General features: G+C 43.8%; 2 protein-coding genes across 2 annotated transcripts; both read left to right on the forward strand.

Moving 5' to 3' along the window:
• The first annotated feature begins 7,588 nt into the window (after nucleotides 1–7,588).
• On the forward strand, nucleotides 7,589–10,216 carry kcnk13b (potassium channel, subfamily K, member 13b). The gene is made up of 3 exons (XM_068753644.1): nucleotides 7,589–7,940; nucleotides 8,672–9,462; nucleotides 10,061–10,216. Exons 1-3 carry the CDS (start codon nucleotides 7,595–7,597, stop codon nucleotides 10,214–10,216), a joined length of 1,293 nt encoding a protein of 430 aa, XP_068609745.1. The 5' UTR covers nucleotides 7,589–7,594.
• Nucleotides 10,217–11,526: 1,310 nt separating this feature from the next.
• On the forward strand, nucleotides 11,527–15,941 carry psmc1b (proteasome 26S subunit, ATPase 1b). Its single transcript, XM_068753643.1, has 11 exons — nucleotides 11,527–11,536; nucleotides 12,009–12,062; nucleotides 12,293–12,389; nucleotides 12,517–12,641; nucleotides 12,712–12,897; nucleotides 13,038–13,166; nucleotides 13,446–13,542; nucleotides 13,791–13,980; nucleotides 14,304–14,455; nucleotides 14,833–14,987; nucleotides 15,624–15,941. The coding sequence occupies exons 1-11, from the start codon at nucleotides 11,534–11,536 to the stop codon at nucleotides 15,756–15,758; spliced, it is 1,323 nt and encodes a 440-aa protein (XP_068609744.1). The 5' UTR covers nucleotides 11,527–11,533; the 3' UTR covers nucleotides 15,759–15,941.
• Nucleotides 15,942–18,259: the final 2,318 nt, after the last annotated feature.

The following is an 18,259-nucleotide window of genomic DNA, read 5'->3' on the forward strand; positions in this document are numbered from 1 at the left end:
ACTTATAGCACACCGTCCTCTGATGCTTTGTGAGAACAATACCCACAGTAATTTTAAGATCTCTTATCAAGACAGTCAGCTATAAAATAATATAATGATAAGTTAGGAAGATTGATGGGACCGGAGCGGGATGATGTCATCATGGTATTCATCCTAATGCACCAGCTGGACGGTTATATGTAATGACTTATTGGCAGTGGCTTGTCCTTTGCCTGTCCAACTAAATAAAGACTTACTTAAAAAACTTAAACGCCGGCCCCTTCGGCAGCAGTTAAAACAAGGCGATCAAGACAGGAAGCAGAGCAAAGCTGCGTGCGCAGTTCATTCTGACATCTGGACATTAGCCGTAAGCTAACTAGCAATGGATTGGAAGAAAATGCGAGTTATTTATGCAACGCTATTTTTCTCAGAGCCGCTATGTTTATGCACATATTCATGGCGGGCTGCAAGTTTTACATTTTTGAATAGATGTTTTGTATATTTGCATAAATTAAAGACAGGAAGTCTGTGTTAATTAGCGACATGCTGATGGATTTGGTTTCTAATCCCACTGGAATACTTCAACTCCTTTGGACTGAGAAAACAAACTAGAATACAAATAAGGTAGCTGGACCCAACTTTCATCCTTGCAACTTAAACCGGCGCCTCATTAACACTAACATGTGGACGGGAAAAGGGTTTTGGACACCAAGGGAAATACACCAAACGGAGCCTGCAGGCCGGATCAGGACACGCATATGCGTTCTCATGCTAAGTCTGACTTCCTGTTGAATGAATCTGTCCAATGTATTCACGACATTAAAAGCTGAACGTTAACGCCGCCCCCTGGTGTGATCTTTCAGTCACTCAGTGGGCGCAACCGCAGTGTCTTCTGGCTAATCTGATGTTACATGTATAATCTCCAGTAGTGACAGCGCAAACATGACAGATTTTTCGGAACCACGGAGCGTGAAAACTATGCAGTGTGGGAACAGGATTCTGTAGGCATGCTAAAGGTGTGCTACATCTGAGCAAAAAGCATGCACGCTGTCTGCAAGCCTCTGGTGGTCGGAAGGAAAGGTTGAGAAAGTGGGTGAGACAATCAAACGAGAGTCTGGAGGGTCCTTAATTTGAATATTAACAGAGTAATTTCCTGTATTCTGAGGCATTTTAGAATCTGCCAGTGCGCCATTAGAACCATTCCTCATCCAGAGGAAGTGCTTAGCCACAGATCACATCATAGGCGATACATTCATACCAAATAAGATGAAAGACTGTGAAAATATGAATGAAACAGACTTCCGTCAGTTTTTTTCATTTTCAGTTTTATATAATTTGATGGAGATTTTCTTTAAACTTTCATTTGGGTGTTTTTGCCCTTATTGAACACAATGTTATGAATACAGCAGGGGGGGGGGGGGCATTAGAGAGGCTTGAGTCTATGTCCACCATGTGAGGCTTCTATTGACGGAATGGCTCTGAAGCCACTCACAAAGATATGCTTCTTTTTACATTTCTGTCAGAAGCAAGTCTCAAAGTTTCAAGTTGGGAACAGGAGAAACATTAGTCTGGAAAAGTTGTGGAATAATCAAAAACACACCTGATTGGGCCGCTCTTCTTATTCTTATGGTTTTGTTTACACAGATTTTCTCACACACACAACACTGGGAAGGGGGTAACGACATTGCTCAGACACCCCTATGTTCAGACAATTCGCCTGGTGACCTGCATGACCCCCCGCTCCCCGGCCCACCCCGAACCCTAACCCTTCATTTGCATACAACTCAAACACCTGCCCTGAACCTAGAGGAGACCCAGTTTGGGAGATTAGCATATCTCTGGTGATGTCAAACTAATTTTTTGAATAGAAAATAGTCAGCTATTTTCTATTCTCTGATCTGATCAGCCACTAATCATGATTGTGTATTGGTGGCTTTGGATCAATGCTATAGAAAACCCATTGAGCTGCACCCGGCAGCCCAAACTTTGAAACAGGAGGAGGGGTGCTGCTTATGAAGATAAAGAGGAGTGTTTGACTGTTCTGGAAAACTCATTAAACACATTCTGTCCTCCCTCAGCAGCTACCTCGCAGATACCCTTGAACAGGGCATCTGTGCTAGGAACTGCTCCAGCAGAGTCCAGTGTCCACAGGGGGACCATAGCAGGTACGTTCGGCTCCGTTTGGTTTTGCATTTGCTGCAAAATAGCAGGTGTGTTTCTTCGACCTATTGCAGGTTAATGAATGTGTCAAAAAATTAAATTAAAAAAAAATGCATTTTGGCATCACAGCAGTTTCCACCTTTTGTTAAAATGCAAAAAGGAAAAAAAAAATGTGCGTGTTATGTGCAAACCTAAAATACGTCACATTTGTGTCTCAATTCAGTCCCGGTGCAACGTTCCAGCCCGATGTTACGCTTTCATGCATGTCTCCTTGCCTGCCATCAAGACATTCAGACACAAAGACGCACGCCACAGCCATGCAAACAGGATTTTTACACTTTCAGACAAAATGAGATTATTATTTTTTTTGCCATTGAAATTATTCCAAGGAACCATTCATGTTATGTCTCAGCCTTGCTCAAGCACAAATTGCACTTCTGTACATTAAAAAATAAAATAAAACTAATCTTAATATAAGACGAATAGGAGTCAATTGCCTGCTTTCACCTGGAGGAATGAGCGCTTGCTCATTATTCACATTATTCATTATCCTCCTGAATATGTTTTTGGTGCCAGGAGAAATGAATTGTCTGCTTTGGCTGTGGCTTAAAAATAACACAAGCGCTGCTTTCAAGCCATTTCTAAACTGGAGAGGTGGTAAGCCCTGGCAATGGGCACTTTAGCCTGTGGTTGATAAGTGATTATTGTGGGCATGGGGCGATACAGTGATGGCAAACGAATGGCTGCAGACAACATCCCGTTCTCCCAGCCCGATCATAAACACAACACTTCATCTTCCTAACATCTCTCCCGGTGAATATGAACAAATTAACCACCGACTGTGTTTCACTCCAACTTCGTCTTTTATGCACTGATTGCATCTCGGATCATTTATAATTTTTTTTACCCTTGAGATGCGTGTTGAGCTCCGTGGCAACAGGACGAAAACACATTGCCGACCCCTTTTAATTTGGATGTCAAAATAATTAAGTGTCATTTATCAGCTTTGGTGTGTGTTTTTTTTTTTTTATTCCTCATCTAACATTTAACTAAAGTTTCTATGGATCTCAATAATTAAAAGATCACCATGTAACAGGTATGCCTGACGGAGACAGCTGCGCAGACACTGTAGTAGTTAATTTCCCATACTACTCCTGTGTGGCTTCAAATTGCAGCAATTGGATTTTAATCTGTGTACCACTGATTAGTCATTTGACTCCCCAGCCGCTGTGTAATTTGTTCCACAACAGAGAGCGGAACAGACACACACGCTCGCGCGCACACACAGTACACACATGCACACACAAATGCTGTGAGATATGGACACACAAGAGAGATGGAGAGAAGTAAGAGAGAGGAAAGGAGGAGGAGGAGGAGGGGGCTCAAAGAAATACCGGGGAGCAAACAGGAGATGTGAGAGTATCTCAGCTCCCTCTCATGGAGGCTAAAAACACAGCATGCACTTAAAAAAGCAGGATTGATTGTCTGCTCCGAGCGAATGTACAGCTGTCCAGAGGGGAAGGACAAGGTCATTCACTCCAGTCAGTCAATTCGTTTGGACTGTCACAGTGGCAGGGACTCCTGGAGCCACAAAGGTCAAGAGCCCAGCAGGGAGTCACAGAGGAGGAGGAGAAAAGAGTCATTTCACCTGACAGACAAGGACAGGGGCATACATACGGGTGTGATTGAGTGTTACTGAACGCAGCTCATGACCCTTCATCCTCTTGTTGGGCAAGTCGTCAAACTTTGTACTTTCAGCTAAAACAGCCTCAAATTGAGCTCGAGACTGTTTGTGAGGCGACGACTGTCAGTTCTGTTTCAGCACCTGACAGGATGCTGCACTTTCCCTACAATGATAATATGAGCATTACGAATCCAGGCCAAAGTTTTTTTTATTTATTTAAATGTTTTTGTCATGTTTACAAAATTTTCTTTCAGACTTTTTTAATTCGTGATGTAACAAAAATCCATGCATCAACAAAAATAATAGTTATAATAATATTATTATTAGACATCTTTATTGGCTGATTTTGGTTGGTTATTTAGACTGTACGTCACATCTACGACCACTAGATGGAAACAGTAGCACGATGCATCCTCACCGCCATTGCCCTGCAATGAATGAAACCAACGCTCATCAGAGAGAAAAGGGACTTTGGGGTATAAGAGGATGAAAATCTGCTGAGACCTGCGCCACATTTACAGGGCAACCTCTCACACACTCATTCATGCACAGTTCTATCAGCAATAAGACCCGTTTTGGTACTTCAGCACAGATTTGTTCTGTGGCACAAGAGTCATTCAGGCCTTGCCTCTCTGTTATTTCTCATCATAATCATTTGTTATCTCGTTCAATCGACTTCTGATCACCTTTCATCTGTCTAGTTTATTTTCTTCTCTTTCCCACTGGCCTTCTGAACCTCTATGACTAGACCTGAGCTGTTTCAACGGGAAGTTGAGACATTTGTTTTTGTCAGTCAGCCAAAGTGAAGACAGCAAGGAGTGTAGCGCATGAGAACAAATCTCCATTCGCTTAACATTGCTTAGCTGAATTCATAAAATAAATGTATTCTTCCATTTCCTTGACCCTTTACCTCTGGAGCAATCCCTACATTAATATCTGCTGGCCTTAATATCACTAGCACGGAGTTGCTAGGAAACGGCAGTGAGTGGGTTGGATGGCTGGACGATTGGAGGGGTGGATGGAGATAAGAGAGCAGGGTCGGGGCGATGAAGAGCTCCTGGCACTCTTCTCTTTAATATTCTTGCAGGTCCTACTCGCTTGTCAGATGCCACACGTGGCCAATTAGTCATGGAGTTTTTCTCATGATAGGAACTGCATTCATTTAACAACGGGGTGGGGTGGTGGGGCGGGTTCAGAATCCAGCTGATGAGACACTTGGGATAAGTTCAATTGGTTGTTTGTTCTGGTCCTGATGGAGTGCAATCATCAAAATGGGTGATATCGCTCTATAAAAATGATCTGCGCTTATACTGCAGTCCCAGCGCGATTCATGCAGCACTTGATGCACCTACGCCTTTGCACTATAAATTCATGACTTTATAATCCATCACTCGGACTCAAATGCCCTCTCAACATAGAAAGCTGAGATGAATTGGCATAGCAGAAATATACATCAAACATATTTTGAAACCAGCTCTAATCATTATTTTTAAATCGCATTTTAATATCAAACTATAGAAAAGCACTCAGAGAGCGCAGACCTCCGCCGAGCAGCAAATTCCCCTCGTACTTTGATTTACACCATGGTTACACATGGTGATCTGGATCAGCACAAAGAGGTTCTAAATTATTCCTGGTATCTTTATACACCAACCATGAAAATCATATCGACCTACTTAGGAAGGTCAGCGAATGAGGATCAGCTATACAATGTCTGGCATCAGGAGGATTCCGCCTGTATTATCCCGTATTAACACACGGTGTGTTGCCCATGGACATTTTGTGCTTGTGTGTAAATTATTAAAAAGCTTGCCTAATGATGCAGTTCATGTTTCTGGTTGAGATGAGGTGAAGAGCCCACTTACAGATCTCGGGGCTGATGACAAATGGCCGTAACCTTGGCAGAACACGGTTGTGGGTGAATCACCGCTGCTGATGCTGCGACACTCATGGCACATTGATTAAGAACGCCATTTCCAATAAATAGGATGATTTGGACTGGGTGATGGAGAAAAGAACGACAATGAAGGAGAACAGGAGGAAGGAGTCGACAGAAACTGGAAGTCACATGTGCATAAGCATGAGTATTATGCATCGTACATGTACGCAGTACTTACAAATGTATTTGGTTTAGAACTACTTTCAGGCTTTTACAAACACAACAGCTGCCGACTGGAAAGTCCGCTACGATTTATATTATTAATAAAGTCAGTCTAATGATCTCAAGAGTCGCATAAAATAAGAACAGAATATTGAATCAATTTTAGATTTAGATGCAGTGCACAGGACCAGCTATTAGGAATAACTGGCAGCAAAATCAAGTTCCGTGAAGTAAAGTAGGAAAGCGCTTAAAAAAAACAAAATGGAGACTTTCTGTAAGAACAAGATTAGAGGGGCACGTGGATAATTGGGGTTGGATGAAAACATCGCAGATGAAAGCGTTCATCTGCGCGCTTTGCTTTTGAATTGTCAGTGGAGTCATTTTCTACTTCTGTTAGAAATTCCTGTGTCAATACACACATACTAAAGCTGTGCTTGACAGGACTGGAAGAGTCTGGCTCCCCATCTCTATACAAAAGGTGCTGAATTAATTTCACTGCAGTTCATATTATAAAACCAAGCAACAAAACTAAAAGATAATAGTTACAAGGCCGACAGAAAAAGTGACCATTTAGCTAAATATTCTAAATGTGAATAATTTCCTCCACATCTGTATCCTCTTGCATTTTACCTTCCTGTAACAAAGGCAGGAGAGTTCCTTATCATTTAAAATGAATGCAGATTGTGTCTGGAAGGATTTTATTTATTTTTTAATTTAATTTTTTGCAGCTTTATTACATGCTCATAATTCTTATCAAAAGTACCTTTATTGATAAGGCTCGTTCAATATTTTAATTCTGGTATTTGCATATGTTCCATAATAACTATAGTTCATTATCACTTTGTTATTAAAAAAGAGTTAATTAAATTATTTTAAACTCAAGAACATAATAGTTACTCTTTCTTAGAGCACTGCACCACGTGATTTATACGCGAAGTGGAAGGATATAGCCTAAAATTGCCCAGGACGCATAATTAAAGTTGCACGTTTGACAGAAATAGCTCTTTGTTTTCATTGTCAATAATTTATTAGGAACCTTCGTTCTTTTCTGACATTTGCTCACATGCTCCCCCGGTAAGCCATGGGCAGCAGCACAAATCCCTCCTCAGAGCCCGGAAAGGTCAAGTAATATTGATTTCACTCTGCAAACGCGTTAGAACCAAACCTCTAAAAGCCCAGCTCGGGAAGAATTATTCTTGTTTTTTTGCAGCCAGATCGGGAATAATTACAAGATGTTGGCTCTTTTTCAACGTTGACATGGCGATGCCACTGGATAAACCATGTGAATAATGTCTGGTATTAGTGTTTGTTGATCTGATTCACTGTGCGTAAAAACGCGCGCTCAGGTGGGGGGGTGGGTACTTTGGAGAGGCAGAGCCCGGAGCGCACGGAGCGCAGCGACTCCCGCAACCACAGGTTGCTCCGCAGCTTTGTAAAGCATCTTGGTCGCCCCAGAAGGAAAAGTGTACCTGATGAAGATGAATGGAGGATAATGCATTTGGCTGCACGCTTTGGACTTGTGTGGGGGGGCTTAAACGCAACATGTCTAATCTAATGGAAATGGAATGGTTTCGCGTTGGGACGCACGCAGTCCAGGTTTCCTCCGAGGACTGTGCGTATTATTTTAAAGCATCATGCGAGAGATCCACGGAGACACCAGCGACAGCGTAATGGCGTGTAGGAGCGGCTGCTGCTGCTGCGGCGGCGGCTCCGGTCCGATCAACGAAGATAACGCGAGGTTCTTGCTGCTGGCGTTGTTCATCCTCATCTACCTCCTCTGCGGCGCCGCCGTCTTCTCGGCGCTGGAGCAGCCGAAGGAGCGGGAGGCGAAGGCGCGCTGGGCGCAGAGGTTCGAGCGGTTCAGCCACAAGTATAATCTCAGTAAGAAAGACCTGGAGAACTTCCTCAGGAGCTACGAGGAGGCGAGCGCAGCGGGGATCCGGGTGGACACGATCAGACCTCGGTGGGATTTCCCCGGCGCGCTTTACTTCGTCGGAACTGTGGTATCAACCATTGGTGAGAGGCAGAGAAGAGCAAAAGCAAAAGTTAAAAACAATAGTCTGTATTTTGGGAAGTACACTAATTATGTTGCATGCTGGGAGCTCGATGAGGGAATCATTCCTGTTATGCATCTGACAAACAGAACTAAATTACCGATAATTGCTCTCATAATTCACGTGGGATGGATCACATTTGCCGCCCACCTACAGCCGAGGTCCGCACGAAATGCTGCCAAATGATACATCGTCACAAAAAAAATGTAATAAATGGTTCAGAGTCAGAGGAATAGGTGCTGCTCCCTGTTCCGCAGCATTCTGTCCCTGCATCGGTGGAGTCTTTGGAAATATACCTTGTACCTCAAGTCACTGGTCAAGTCAAAAGCAACAAAGGAAAAGTCACATTCAAAGAGAATGGCAGATCCCAATAGGAACAAAATCCAACAACGAGATACAAAAATAATCAGCCTGAGATTGTGAAGTAGCTTTAGTGGGTCCTTCAGACGCCCAATAATCACCAGGAACACAAAGATATATTCAGAGCAGGGAATTGTTGTGAAAACCCACACGCACACTCAGGGCTGTTCGCTGGGGTGTGTTTCGTCTTATGGCGTCTCACGTGGTGAACTGAGATTGACAGAATAAAGGGAAGCGAAGAGTGTGTCGCCAATGGCAACCCGGAGAACTGAGACAGTTGTGAGTGCGTGACTGCCGTGGAGTTTTAAGTGTGTACATTTGTGTGTACTCCAGGGTTTGGGATGACCACCCCTGCCACCGTTGGAGGAAAAGTCTTCCTGATGTTCTACGGCTTGCTTGGCTGTGCGGCCACCATCCTTTTCTTCAACCTCTTTCTGGAGCGTGTCATAACCGTCATCGCCGTCGTCCTCAAGTCCTTTTACGAGCGACACCGTGACAGAGCCGCGCCGCCAGACAATGGCCAGCGGGCCCCTGAAGGAAACGGGGCAGGCGGCGCTCGGGGAGTTGGGGGAGCAAGAGGAGGAGATCCGACCGGTTGGAAGCCTTCGGTCTACTGCGTCATGCTCATTCTAGGAGTTGCGGCCATCTTGGTGTCCTGCTGCGCCTCGCTCATGTACTCGGTAGCCGAGGGATGGGGCTACCTTGACTCGCTGTACTTCTGCTTTGTCGCCTTCAGTACCATCGGGTTTGGAGACATGGTGAGCAGTCAGCGGGTCGTCTATGAGGGCAGCGCCACCGCTGCGTACCAGCTGGGCAACTTGCTCTTCATCCTGACGGGAGTCTGTTGCATCTACTCCCTCTTCAACGTCATCTCCATCGTCATCAAGCAGGTCCTCAACTGGCTTCTGAGGAGGATGGAGGCGGCCTTTCGCCGTTGTTCCCCCCGCAGAGGGCAACGGCCACATCGGCACCCCCGGCGGCGGAATGTTGTGGCCCCGGGTAACCTGCGCGCCCGTCGAGATTTGTCCATCGAGACAGACGCCATAAACGAGAGTGAGACTGACAATGGGCGGAGGATGTCAGGGGAGATGATCTCCATGAGGGACTTTCTTGCAACTAATAAGGTGAGAATTTCAGCTGGTCCGAACTGATCAGCTGTTTTTCCATGCAGGATATTCACTCACATATAAGAATTGCCAAATAATATTAAAACATTTTTTTTATTCATGATACTTTGAGAAATATCTCCGGAGTCATTGAAGAGAATCTGAATATAGCCACAGCAAAATGTCATGGCAATCTATCAAATCAAATTTGTTGGTCATTTTATCAAAAATTAACAAAGAAGATAAGAAGATCAGCCAAATAAATAAAAGTGTTCCCTGTGGGTAGAACAAGTGACTGTCATTCTGGATTAAACTGGCGTTCTTATAAACACCTCCATTCCATTTGGTTTGCAATTGATGGAGCACGTTCAAAGCGGCATTAACTATCTTTTGCTTTGATGACTTGAAAAGCAAAATCTGATCATCAGAAGTAAAAAAAAATATCCCTCACTTCGTTCACTCATGCTCACACAGTTTATGTGGTAGCCTTGAATCACACCTGCTTCCAGCACAGCCTATCAACGCTTGTTTCACGAGGCTTCACGCATGCATCACTTCCAAGCCAGCAGAATATTCCCTCTTTCGCTGATTTCTTCATGTCTCTCCTGGCCTGCAGGTGAATCTTGCTATTATGCAGAAGCAGCTTTCAGAGATGGCCATCGCGCATCTGCGCCAGCCCGGCTCCACTTCACACCAGAATGGATTCTCAGGAGGGGTGGGCGCCCTTGGCATCATGAACAACCGGTTGGCGGAGACTAGCGTGGACAGATAAGAGAAGCAGCATGACTCCTCTTTTAAAAGGACAACAAAGGACTGAAAGGACAAGTTCACACTGTGGACCACTTCCCTGGATGATTGAGAATCGGACCGTCTGTACTCTATGAAGCGCTGCTGTTGCATGCATTCCTACCTAGTTCCTATGCTATAGTCCACTGTTAGACTCTAGGCAGGAAACAGAATGTATTTCTTTTACGAGAATCTGAGCTTTGTTGTTTGGTCAGACCACAGCCGTTAGCGTGTTGTTATGTTGTACTGTGTTGTGCTTGTTCCTCATGTGCTATGATGTGGAGTAGATGGAAGCCCCATCTCTGACCAGGTGACAGGCCCCGCCTCCTGGCAGTCAGCTGGTCCTCAGCAGCTGGTTGGATCAGCTGATTGAGCCAGCATAAGAACTGTGCACTGCCATACTGTGCCGCACAATACCGCCACCTGCTGGATCTTAGAAATTATGACTGACTCATATGGCATACTGACTTAATGACCGGCTACAATAATATAATATAAGGTCATTTGTTTTATATTGTATTATGTCATATCTTAATTAAAGTTTCAATCTTTGCTACAACACGATGGTAGTATTTACTAGTTGGTAGTATTGTTGCCATTAGACCGGTCTGCTCCCCTCCTGTCCGGTTTGGTACTCCACAGCCTCCACAGCCCCTGTCCGATTCTGTTATGACAGGCTTCTCCTGACATTCATGGAAGCCTGTCTTGTTTTGCTCCATCTGCTGGACTCCATTATTACATACAGGTGACTGTGGAGAAGGAGGAGGAGCTCCTGGTTGGAGTCCACCTGCGCTGAAGGCTTGATAAGACAGCTTTGATGGCATTTTCAGGGGTCTCCCTCCACACACCTACTTGGATTGGTTTGTTCGGTTGCTTTTGGCTTTATGTTTTTGCACCCTACCACACCCAACACTGCAAACATTACTGCTTTACAGACTGCAGACATTTTTCATCCACTTTTGGCCTGTTTTATAAATAAATGTTCCTGTTTTATATCGGAACTATCTGTGTGGTCGCCCTTTTTGTCCTTTCCATTGAGCCAGGGTCGTGACACAAAGGCGGCGGCGCGGCTGCAGACTCTCTTACAATGTTATTCTCTCAATAATTACGGCTGATCCTTTAGTTTACAATTTATTGAACCATTACTCTTTTGGGCTTCCACAATTACAGTCATTTTGCTGATATTTCTCTGCTCGGCCTACTTTCAGTGTAACCTCTTCCAAGTGATTGTTTGCTTTTCCAAAGGTTTCTGTCCTTTTGAGGACCCGTACAATCTGACGTCATATTATTGCGACGGGTGAAAATGGTAAGTGAGCAAGCAATTTTCTCTGTGCTCTGAATGCTACATAACAAACCTTATATTCGGCAGTAGAGCGACACTCGCGTCGCTTGAAACGTTTGAATTTTTGTTTCCACGAAGCTTCAAAAGGGATTTACGCCTTGCCTGTAGTATGAAAACAAAGTACGAGCCCGCTAGCCGAGGGTTAGCATAGCTAGCTATTTGCTCCCGTTGACGACGTTATCCTTGCTTTCATAATCAGTCATCCACATTTTAAAAACGACTTACCTTAAAGATGTATCGCCATGGAGTCTGTATTTGCATTAACGAAGTTTAACAAATTCGAGTGTTGTTACCCGAACTGGAGACGGAAGCTAACTTTAGTGCTAACATAAGTAGCTTCGCTAATGACCTCCTTTTTAATAAAGGCAATATTTGTATGTAACACTTGCAGTGTCCTGATGGCTGTGTAACCAACCTTAACCTGGTTGTCTTGTAGGGTCAAAGCCAGAGTGGGGGCCACGGTCCTGGGGGAGGCAAGAAGGATGACAAGGTGGGAATGACGCAGATTCTGCTCGCTAATACTCCGATGTCTTGTCCGTGGATGGGTTCAATTCATTTCTAATTGTTGCTATATGCATAGTATGATAGTACTCTGATTATCTGAACCATCTACCGCAAGTGCATACTGTTGTTGTTGTTTTTTTTACAATAGTAATTCAAAACTTTATGTATGTTGATTTGGTTATAATCTTTTTTATTTCTCATTTATGCCAATGGAAGGATAAGAAAAAGAAGTACGAGCCTCCAATTCCCACCAGAGTTGGCAAGAGAAAGAAGAAGACTAAGGGACCAGACGCTGCTAGCAAGCTACCACTGGGTAAGAAACGGAGAGAGGAGCTGCCTCTGTTCGCTTTTATTTATATTTGTGTTTAGTTCTCCTGACGAGCAGTATTTGGGGGCTCATTTGTTCATGTATGCTATAAAGGTCCTTGTTTATCTTCTAGTCACTCCCCACACTCAATGCCGCCTGAAGCTGCTGAAGCAGGAGCGGATCAAAGACTACTTACTGATGGAGGAGGAGTTCATTAGGAACCAAGAGCAGATGAAGCCTTTAGAGGAGAAACAAGAGGTCGGATTAAGTTACGCATGTGCCTCGTTTGACTGTAGCTACAATAATATGAATCTTATATACTGCACAGGAGGAGAGGTCAAAGGTGGATGACCTGCGAGGGACCCCCATGTCTGTAGGCACTCTAGAGGAAATCATTGATGACAACCACGCCATCGTCTCCACCTCCGTGGGATCAGAGCACTACGTCAGTATCCTGTCCTTTGTGGATAAGGATTTGCTGGAACCTGGCTGCTCAGTCCTACTCAACCACAAGGTAGTGAGAGTCCTTTGTAAAATGAATTACTGGTCATATACCTTTTAGTTTTAATACCAGCACAGTATCTACAATTCCCCAAACACTTAATTTCTTCACATTTCAGCCACGTCTTCTGTGTTTTGTGCGAAACTGCGTAGGTTCACGCTGTGATTGGGGTGCTGATGGATGACACCGATCCCTTAGTGACAGTAATGAAGGTGGAGAAAGCTCCCCAAGAAACCTACGCCGACATTGGGGGCCTGGACAATCAGATCCAGGAAATCAAGGTATATCACAAATTTACCATTTTAAAAAGTATGTGCTTCTTATTTTTATGAAACAAGAAGCACTGACTCGTATACAAGTTTTATATTATTTTTGTGTTATTATTTAGCCCATGTAAATTTGGTTCAATGATTTTTAATGGATGTGGTCATTTTTGCATTTAATTTCAACTAGAAAAAAAAAAAATATATATTGTTTTTTATTCCCTCCCCGTGCTTTCTGTATTCTGAGAATATTGTGGATGACTGTGCAGTCTTTGTTTTGTTTTCGTCTTGAATCAGGAGTCGGTGGAGTTACCTCTCACACACCCAGAGTATTATGAAGAGATGGGCATTAAGCCTCCCAAGGGGGTCATCTTGTATGGACCACCTGGCACGGGTAAATCCTTCCGTTAAACATTTTACAATCGGCTACTCTCAGATTCTTAAAACTCCCAACAGATAATTGATAGATTCCAACGTCCTTCTAAGGTAGACACTAAATGTCACGAGTAACTCCAAAAGCTTTGAAGATGGTTCCTGGCAGAGGAAAGGGATCTGTGTGTTCACAGCGTTTGACGTTCCTCAGGAGTAAATTCTGCAGTGAACAGGGTCTGACTGGAAACGCCATTCTTCATGTTGCAACAGGCAAGACCCTCCTCGCCAAGGCCGTAGCCAATCAGACATCAGCCACCTTCCTGCGCGTGGTGGGCTCCGAGCTGATCCAGAAGTACCTGGGAGACGGCCCCAAGCTGGTGCGAGAGCTCTTCAGGGTGGCGGAGGAGCACGCCCCCTCCATCGTCTTCATCGATGAGATCGATGCGATCGGCACAAAGAGGTATTTCAGCGCTATGAGAAAGAAAGTAAAACGTAACGCTCTGAAGGCTTAAAAGCTGCTGGCGTGTTGGATCAGTAAGTGTGAATTCTATTTTCGGTGTCGTATTCTTCCACAGCACATGACGGACCTGTTGGCGAAATGTTTAACGCTTTCCGAGTACGAGCTGTTTCTATTTGAGTTGTTGAATAAAAATGTAAGCCTGTTAGCTCGCATGGAACGCGGCTCTCTTAAAGGGTTCAGTGCAAATAAGTGCAGGATGGACAAGTTTGCAGATGTAGTGGATTCTATCAGTAAGATTAATGCTTCCTGTTTGTGTTGTGAAGGTATGATTCTAACTCTGGTGGTGAGAGGGAGATCCAGAGGACCATGTTGGAGCTGCTTAACCAATTGGATGGCTTTGACTCGCGGGGAGACGTTAAAGTTATCATGGCCACCAACCGGATAGAAACCCTGGACCCGGCCCTCATCAGACCCGGTCGGTAGGGCGAACGAACGAGTCTGCTTGTCAGCTGTTTGCTCGCTTCTTTATCTTTATCCCAAAGACATTCCAGAAATGGTTGTATTCTGCCGAGTCACATCAGGAAGCAGATAAATCTTTAAAAAAAACATCGAGAAAATTAATTTTGGCCTTTTTTTCTTCCAACATCCAAAGAAATTGGTCAGTTGTCAGTCGGGTTACCCCAAAGCATCATTTCTATTTTAAATTGATCAGTTAGATAAATGTCACTGTCTCCGTCTCTCTCGTGATGGTTTGAGATTTTTGTAGTTGTTAAAATAATAAATTCCATTAACATTTGAATTGAGTGAAAACTGTAAACAAATTAAAAAAAAAATAATAATATCTTCCTTTAGGGAGAATCGACCGTAAGATTGAGTTCCCGCTGCCGGATGAGAAGACCAAAAGGAGAATCTTTCAGATCCACACCAGCCGCATGACGGTAGCAGATGATGTCACCCTCGATGACCTCATCCTGGCTAAGGATGACCTATCAGGAGCAGACATTAAGGTAAACCGGCTTCATCCCCTCATCGCGAACGGAAAGCAATAAAGACGCAGACTCAACATTTATTGAGCAGCTAATTCATCCACCGTTTCCCTCGTCCTTGCAGCCACTCATTCGGCTCTGCTGCCCTCTCGTGGCTACTCGCACAATCACACTTTGACTTGGGTTCCTGCTTTGTGATTGACGTTTCGTATCTTTTTCACATGATCAGTGTTGTCATGTAATTTATGCGAGTCGTACCTAAAATACAAGAGGATTGGCTGTCAAAGTCTTTATATGAGTCCGACTCGAGGAATGAAATTGAGACCTCATTTTAACCTGAGGTAGCTGTCATCTTCATCGCGTGGTCATAATCATGACCGATTATAAATAAAGAATTAAAGTAGAATAATAAAAGAAACACCTGCAGCCATCGTTTGTCCAACAGGCTCGTAATAAATTAGAAACTAAAGAAGTTTTACTTCTGCTTTGTGACATCGCTTTGCTAGAAATGGAGTATTGCACAGTGTAGAATTGCAATAGAACCGTTTGGCTGCTATTTTAAGAGCCGTGTGCCTTTTTTATACTTAACGGAAACACTTGTTAGCCTGATTATTATTATTGTTTCTTTTTTTCCCCCTCCTGCACCTTGTCCTCCAGGCCATCTGCACAGAAGCAGGCCTCATGGCTTTGCGGGAGCGCCGCATGAAAGTTACCAACGAAGATTTCAAGAAATCCAAGGAAAATGTCCTGTACAAGAAGCAGGAGGGCACGCCAGAAGGGCTTTACCTTTAACTTTGAACGTTCACCCCATCCTCACCGCTTCACTGTTGCTGCCTGAGAGACGGAAGGCAGCTGCTGAGTGATCCTCCCCCCCCCCCAGAATCAGTTTTGTTATATTCTGTGCATGTCTCGTTTGGCTTATCCAACTTCTGCTCTTGCCATTTTGTGTTTAAACAATAAATGAAAGAAAAAAATGATGCATCCTCGTGTGTCTTTTCATTCTTTCATTTGCGCCCATATAGATCTTGTTTGTGTCTGGTTTCTATTCGGTTCCTGAACATTCATTTCTTCTGTGTCGTAATATATCCAGACAACGACATGAATGATTTAATTAGTTCCATCTCCCTCAGGATCACAACCAGAACTGTATCGGTTTACAGCGTTACGGTTCCATAGATGGTTTATACTTTCAAAGGGAATACGATGCGAAAGGGGCCTGAACGTTCTCCCACACATTCGAAGACACCTCAGATACTCCTAATTAAATCTCTGTTTTACGGAATTAGGCTAAACATCTCGACTGAACCACGTTGCATCACATCCCAAGTGTTGCCAAGCGATGCAGAGACGGTGAAATGACCTTGTTTTCTGCATGTGTAATCTGGAAGGCAGTGGTTGAGGATCGTCTCTGCTTCGATTGTGCTTGTCTTGCCTTCAACCGGCCTTTATATTATTACGCCGTGGTTAAGTAAATCTAGCTTAAGCTGCCCTTTGCTGCAGTGTTGATTTAATTCCTTTTGATGTGGAGCCATGTGCAACTCGGTGCTCAGCAGAAAGTGGCCCCCGTGCAGCAGCCATCAAACCACTTTGCAGGGCCCCCATCTCTGCGAGAATGAAGCTACTGCTGCAGCACCCACCCCCCCTCCTCGGAAACACTCTCCTTATTAAATCAGTCACGCATTTCAACCGCAGCTCGTACATCGCAGCGCATTCAGCAAATGGAACAAACAGAAAAAAAGGGGAGAAAAGTGTTTAAATCAAGCGAGCTGTGGTTGGGCCAGAGCGGCTGGGAAGGTTCCAGAAAGATGGGCGTGCTTCTAATGAGGCATTTGCCCTGTCAGCTCAAGGCAAATTCAGAGTTTAGGCATTTCAGCCGGGCTGATGTTGGTGTTGACATTCTCTGAAATGTCATATCCACATTATTGTTCGTTCCCTGTGTGTACAGATTCTCCTCAAGACAATAGTGCTCTTAATAAAATCATCTTTATTTAAATAATACCTTAAACACATCCCAGGGAATCATTTCAACATAACACAAATGGATTAAAATATTACTGCCATGCAAAAGGTTTTACTTAGATAAATCCTACAGCCAACTGAAGAGTGGTTGCTTGTTTCCCCCCCCCCCCCCCCCCCCCAAAGGCCTGCAAATGTAGTGAAAGTCAAATGGATACCTCAGTAACAGCACAGTTTAAGATGCACATGTCCTCCATTGTGTATTTACGTGACTCGAGACGGAAGAAGTATGCGCTTGTGAGGTGCGGACAGGGGGAGAAACAAATCTGCGAGAACGATGTGCATCCGCTTATGCAATAAATGCATCTCCTGGTAAACGGAGCAAAACGATGAACCGAATCAGCGAGGAAGGCCTGATTAGTTCCAGCAGATTAACACATGAAATAGCTCAACTTCAGTTGCAGTTAGAGAAGAGAGAACTAGAAACATTCTGGACGCAGACCAAGACTGAAAGTTTGTAGTTTTTGTTTTAGCTATGGTGAGTTCAACAACCTGGAGGCCAATAGAAACAATAGATGTATTTATGATGGAGGATATACACTAATGCACTTCAGTGTATTTACTGTTTCTATATGGAAATATAAAGTAATAAATTCACTCAAGTGCAATAAACATCCTGTTTAAGAAATATAAACCATCTTAAATCGACATATGACCTACACTGGATTAGTTAGAATAATTTACATTACGGTCTATTAAATTAGAATACATGCTTTATTATTTTGTCATAACAAAAATGTTGGTGGTAATTTGCAACACTTTACTGAGTTCAGAGATTAATAGGTGGGGTCCTATAAAAACTATGGAAATAAAACATAAAAGTACATTTTTTTTCAAATCAAGTGATTTGGAGCATCTCTACAGTTTGTCCATTGGGTGGCGCTGCTGCCAGGAACACTTCACGCACTCTAACAGATTGGCTGGTTCACGTGTGAGTGGAGGATCGATCATGACAACGCGCTGTACTGTCTGTCTTCCCCAATTTTCCGCGTCGTCATCCCACCTTAGGTTATTTGTGTGTGTTTTCCGGAGGTAGATAAAAATAGTTTTAGCTTTGCTAAATGGCACAAGAAGCTAGTTCCGTGTGTGTAATAACGCAACTACATCAGACACGCTTCATTGTTAATTTCCACACAGGCTTCCTTAGACTTCGTAGTAGCCAATAGCACGCATGCGCACTTCCGATGTCGGAGCCTATCAAACTATTCCCCGTGTCAATGGAACCCTCTCTCGCATTTTTGTTCCGTTTCGACCAAACTAAATGAGACAATAATAGA

Source organism: Brachionichthys hirsutus, chromosome 20 (genome assembly GCF_040956055.1).
Source record: "Brachionichthys hirsutus isolate HB-005 chromosome 20, CSIRO-AGI_Bhir_v1, whole genome shotgun sequence".
Lineage (NCBI taxonomy): Eukaryota > Metazoa > Chordata > Actinopteri > Lophiiformes > Brachionichthyidae > Brachionichthys > Brachionichthys hirsutus.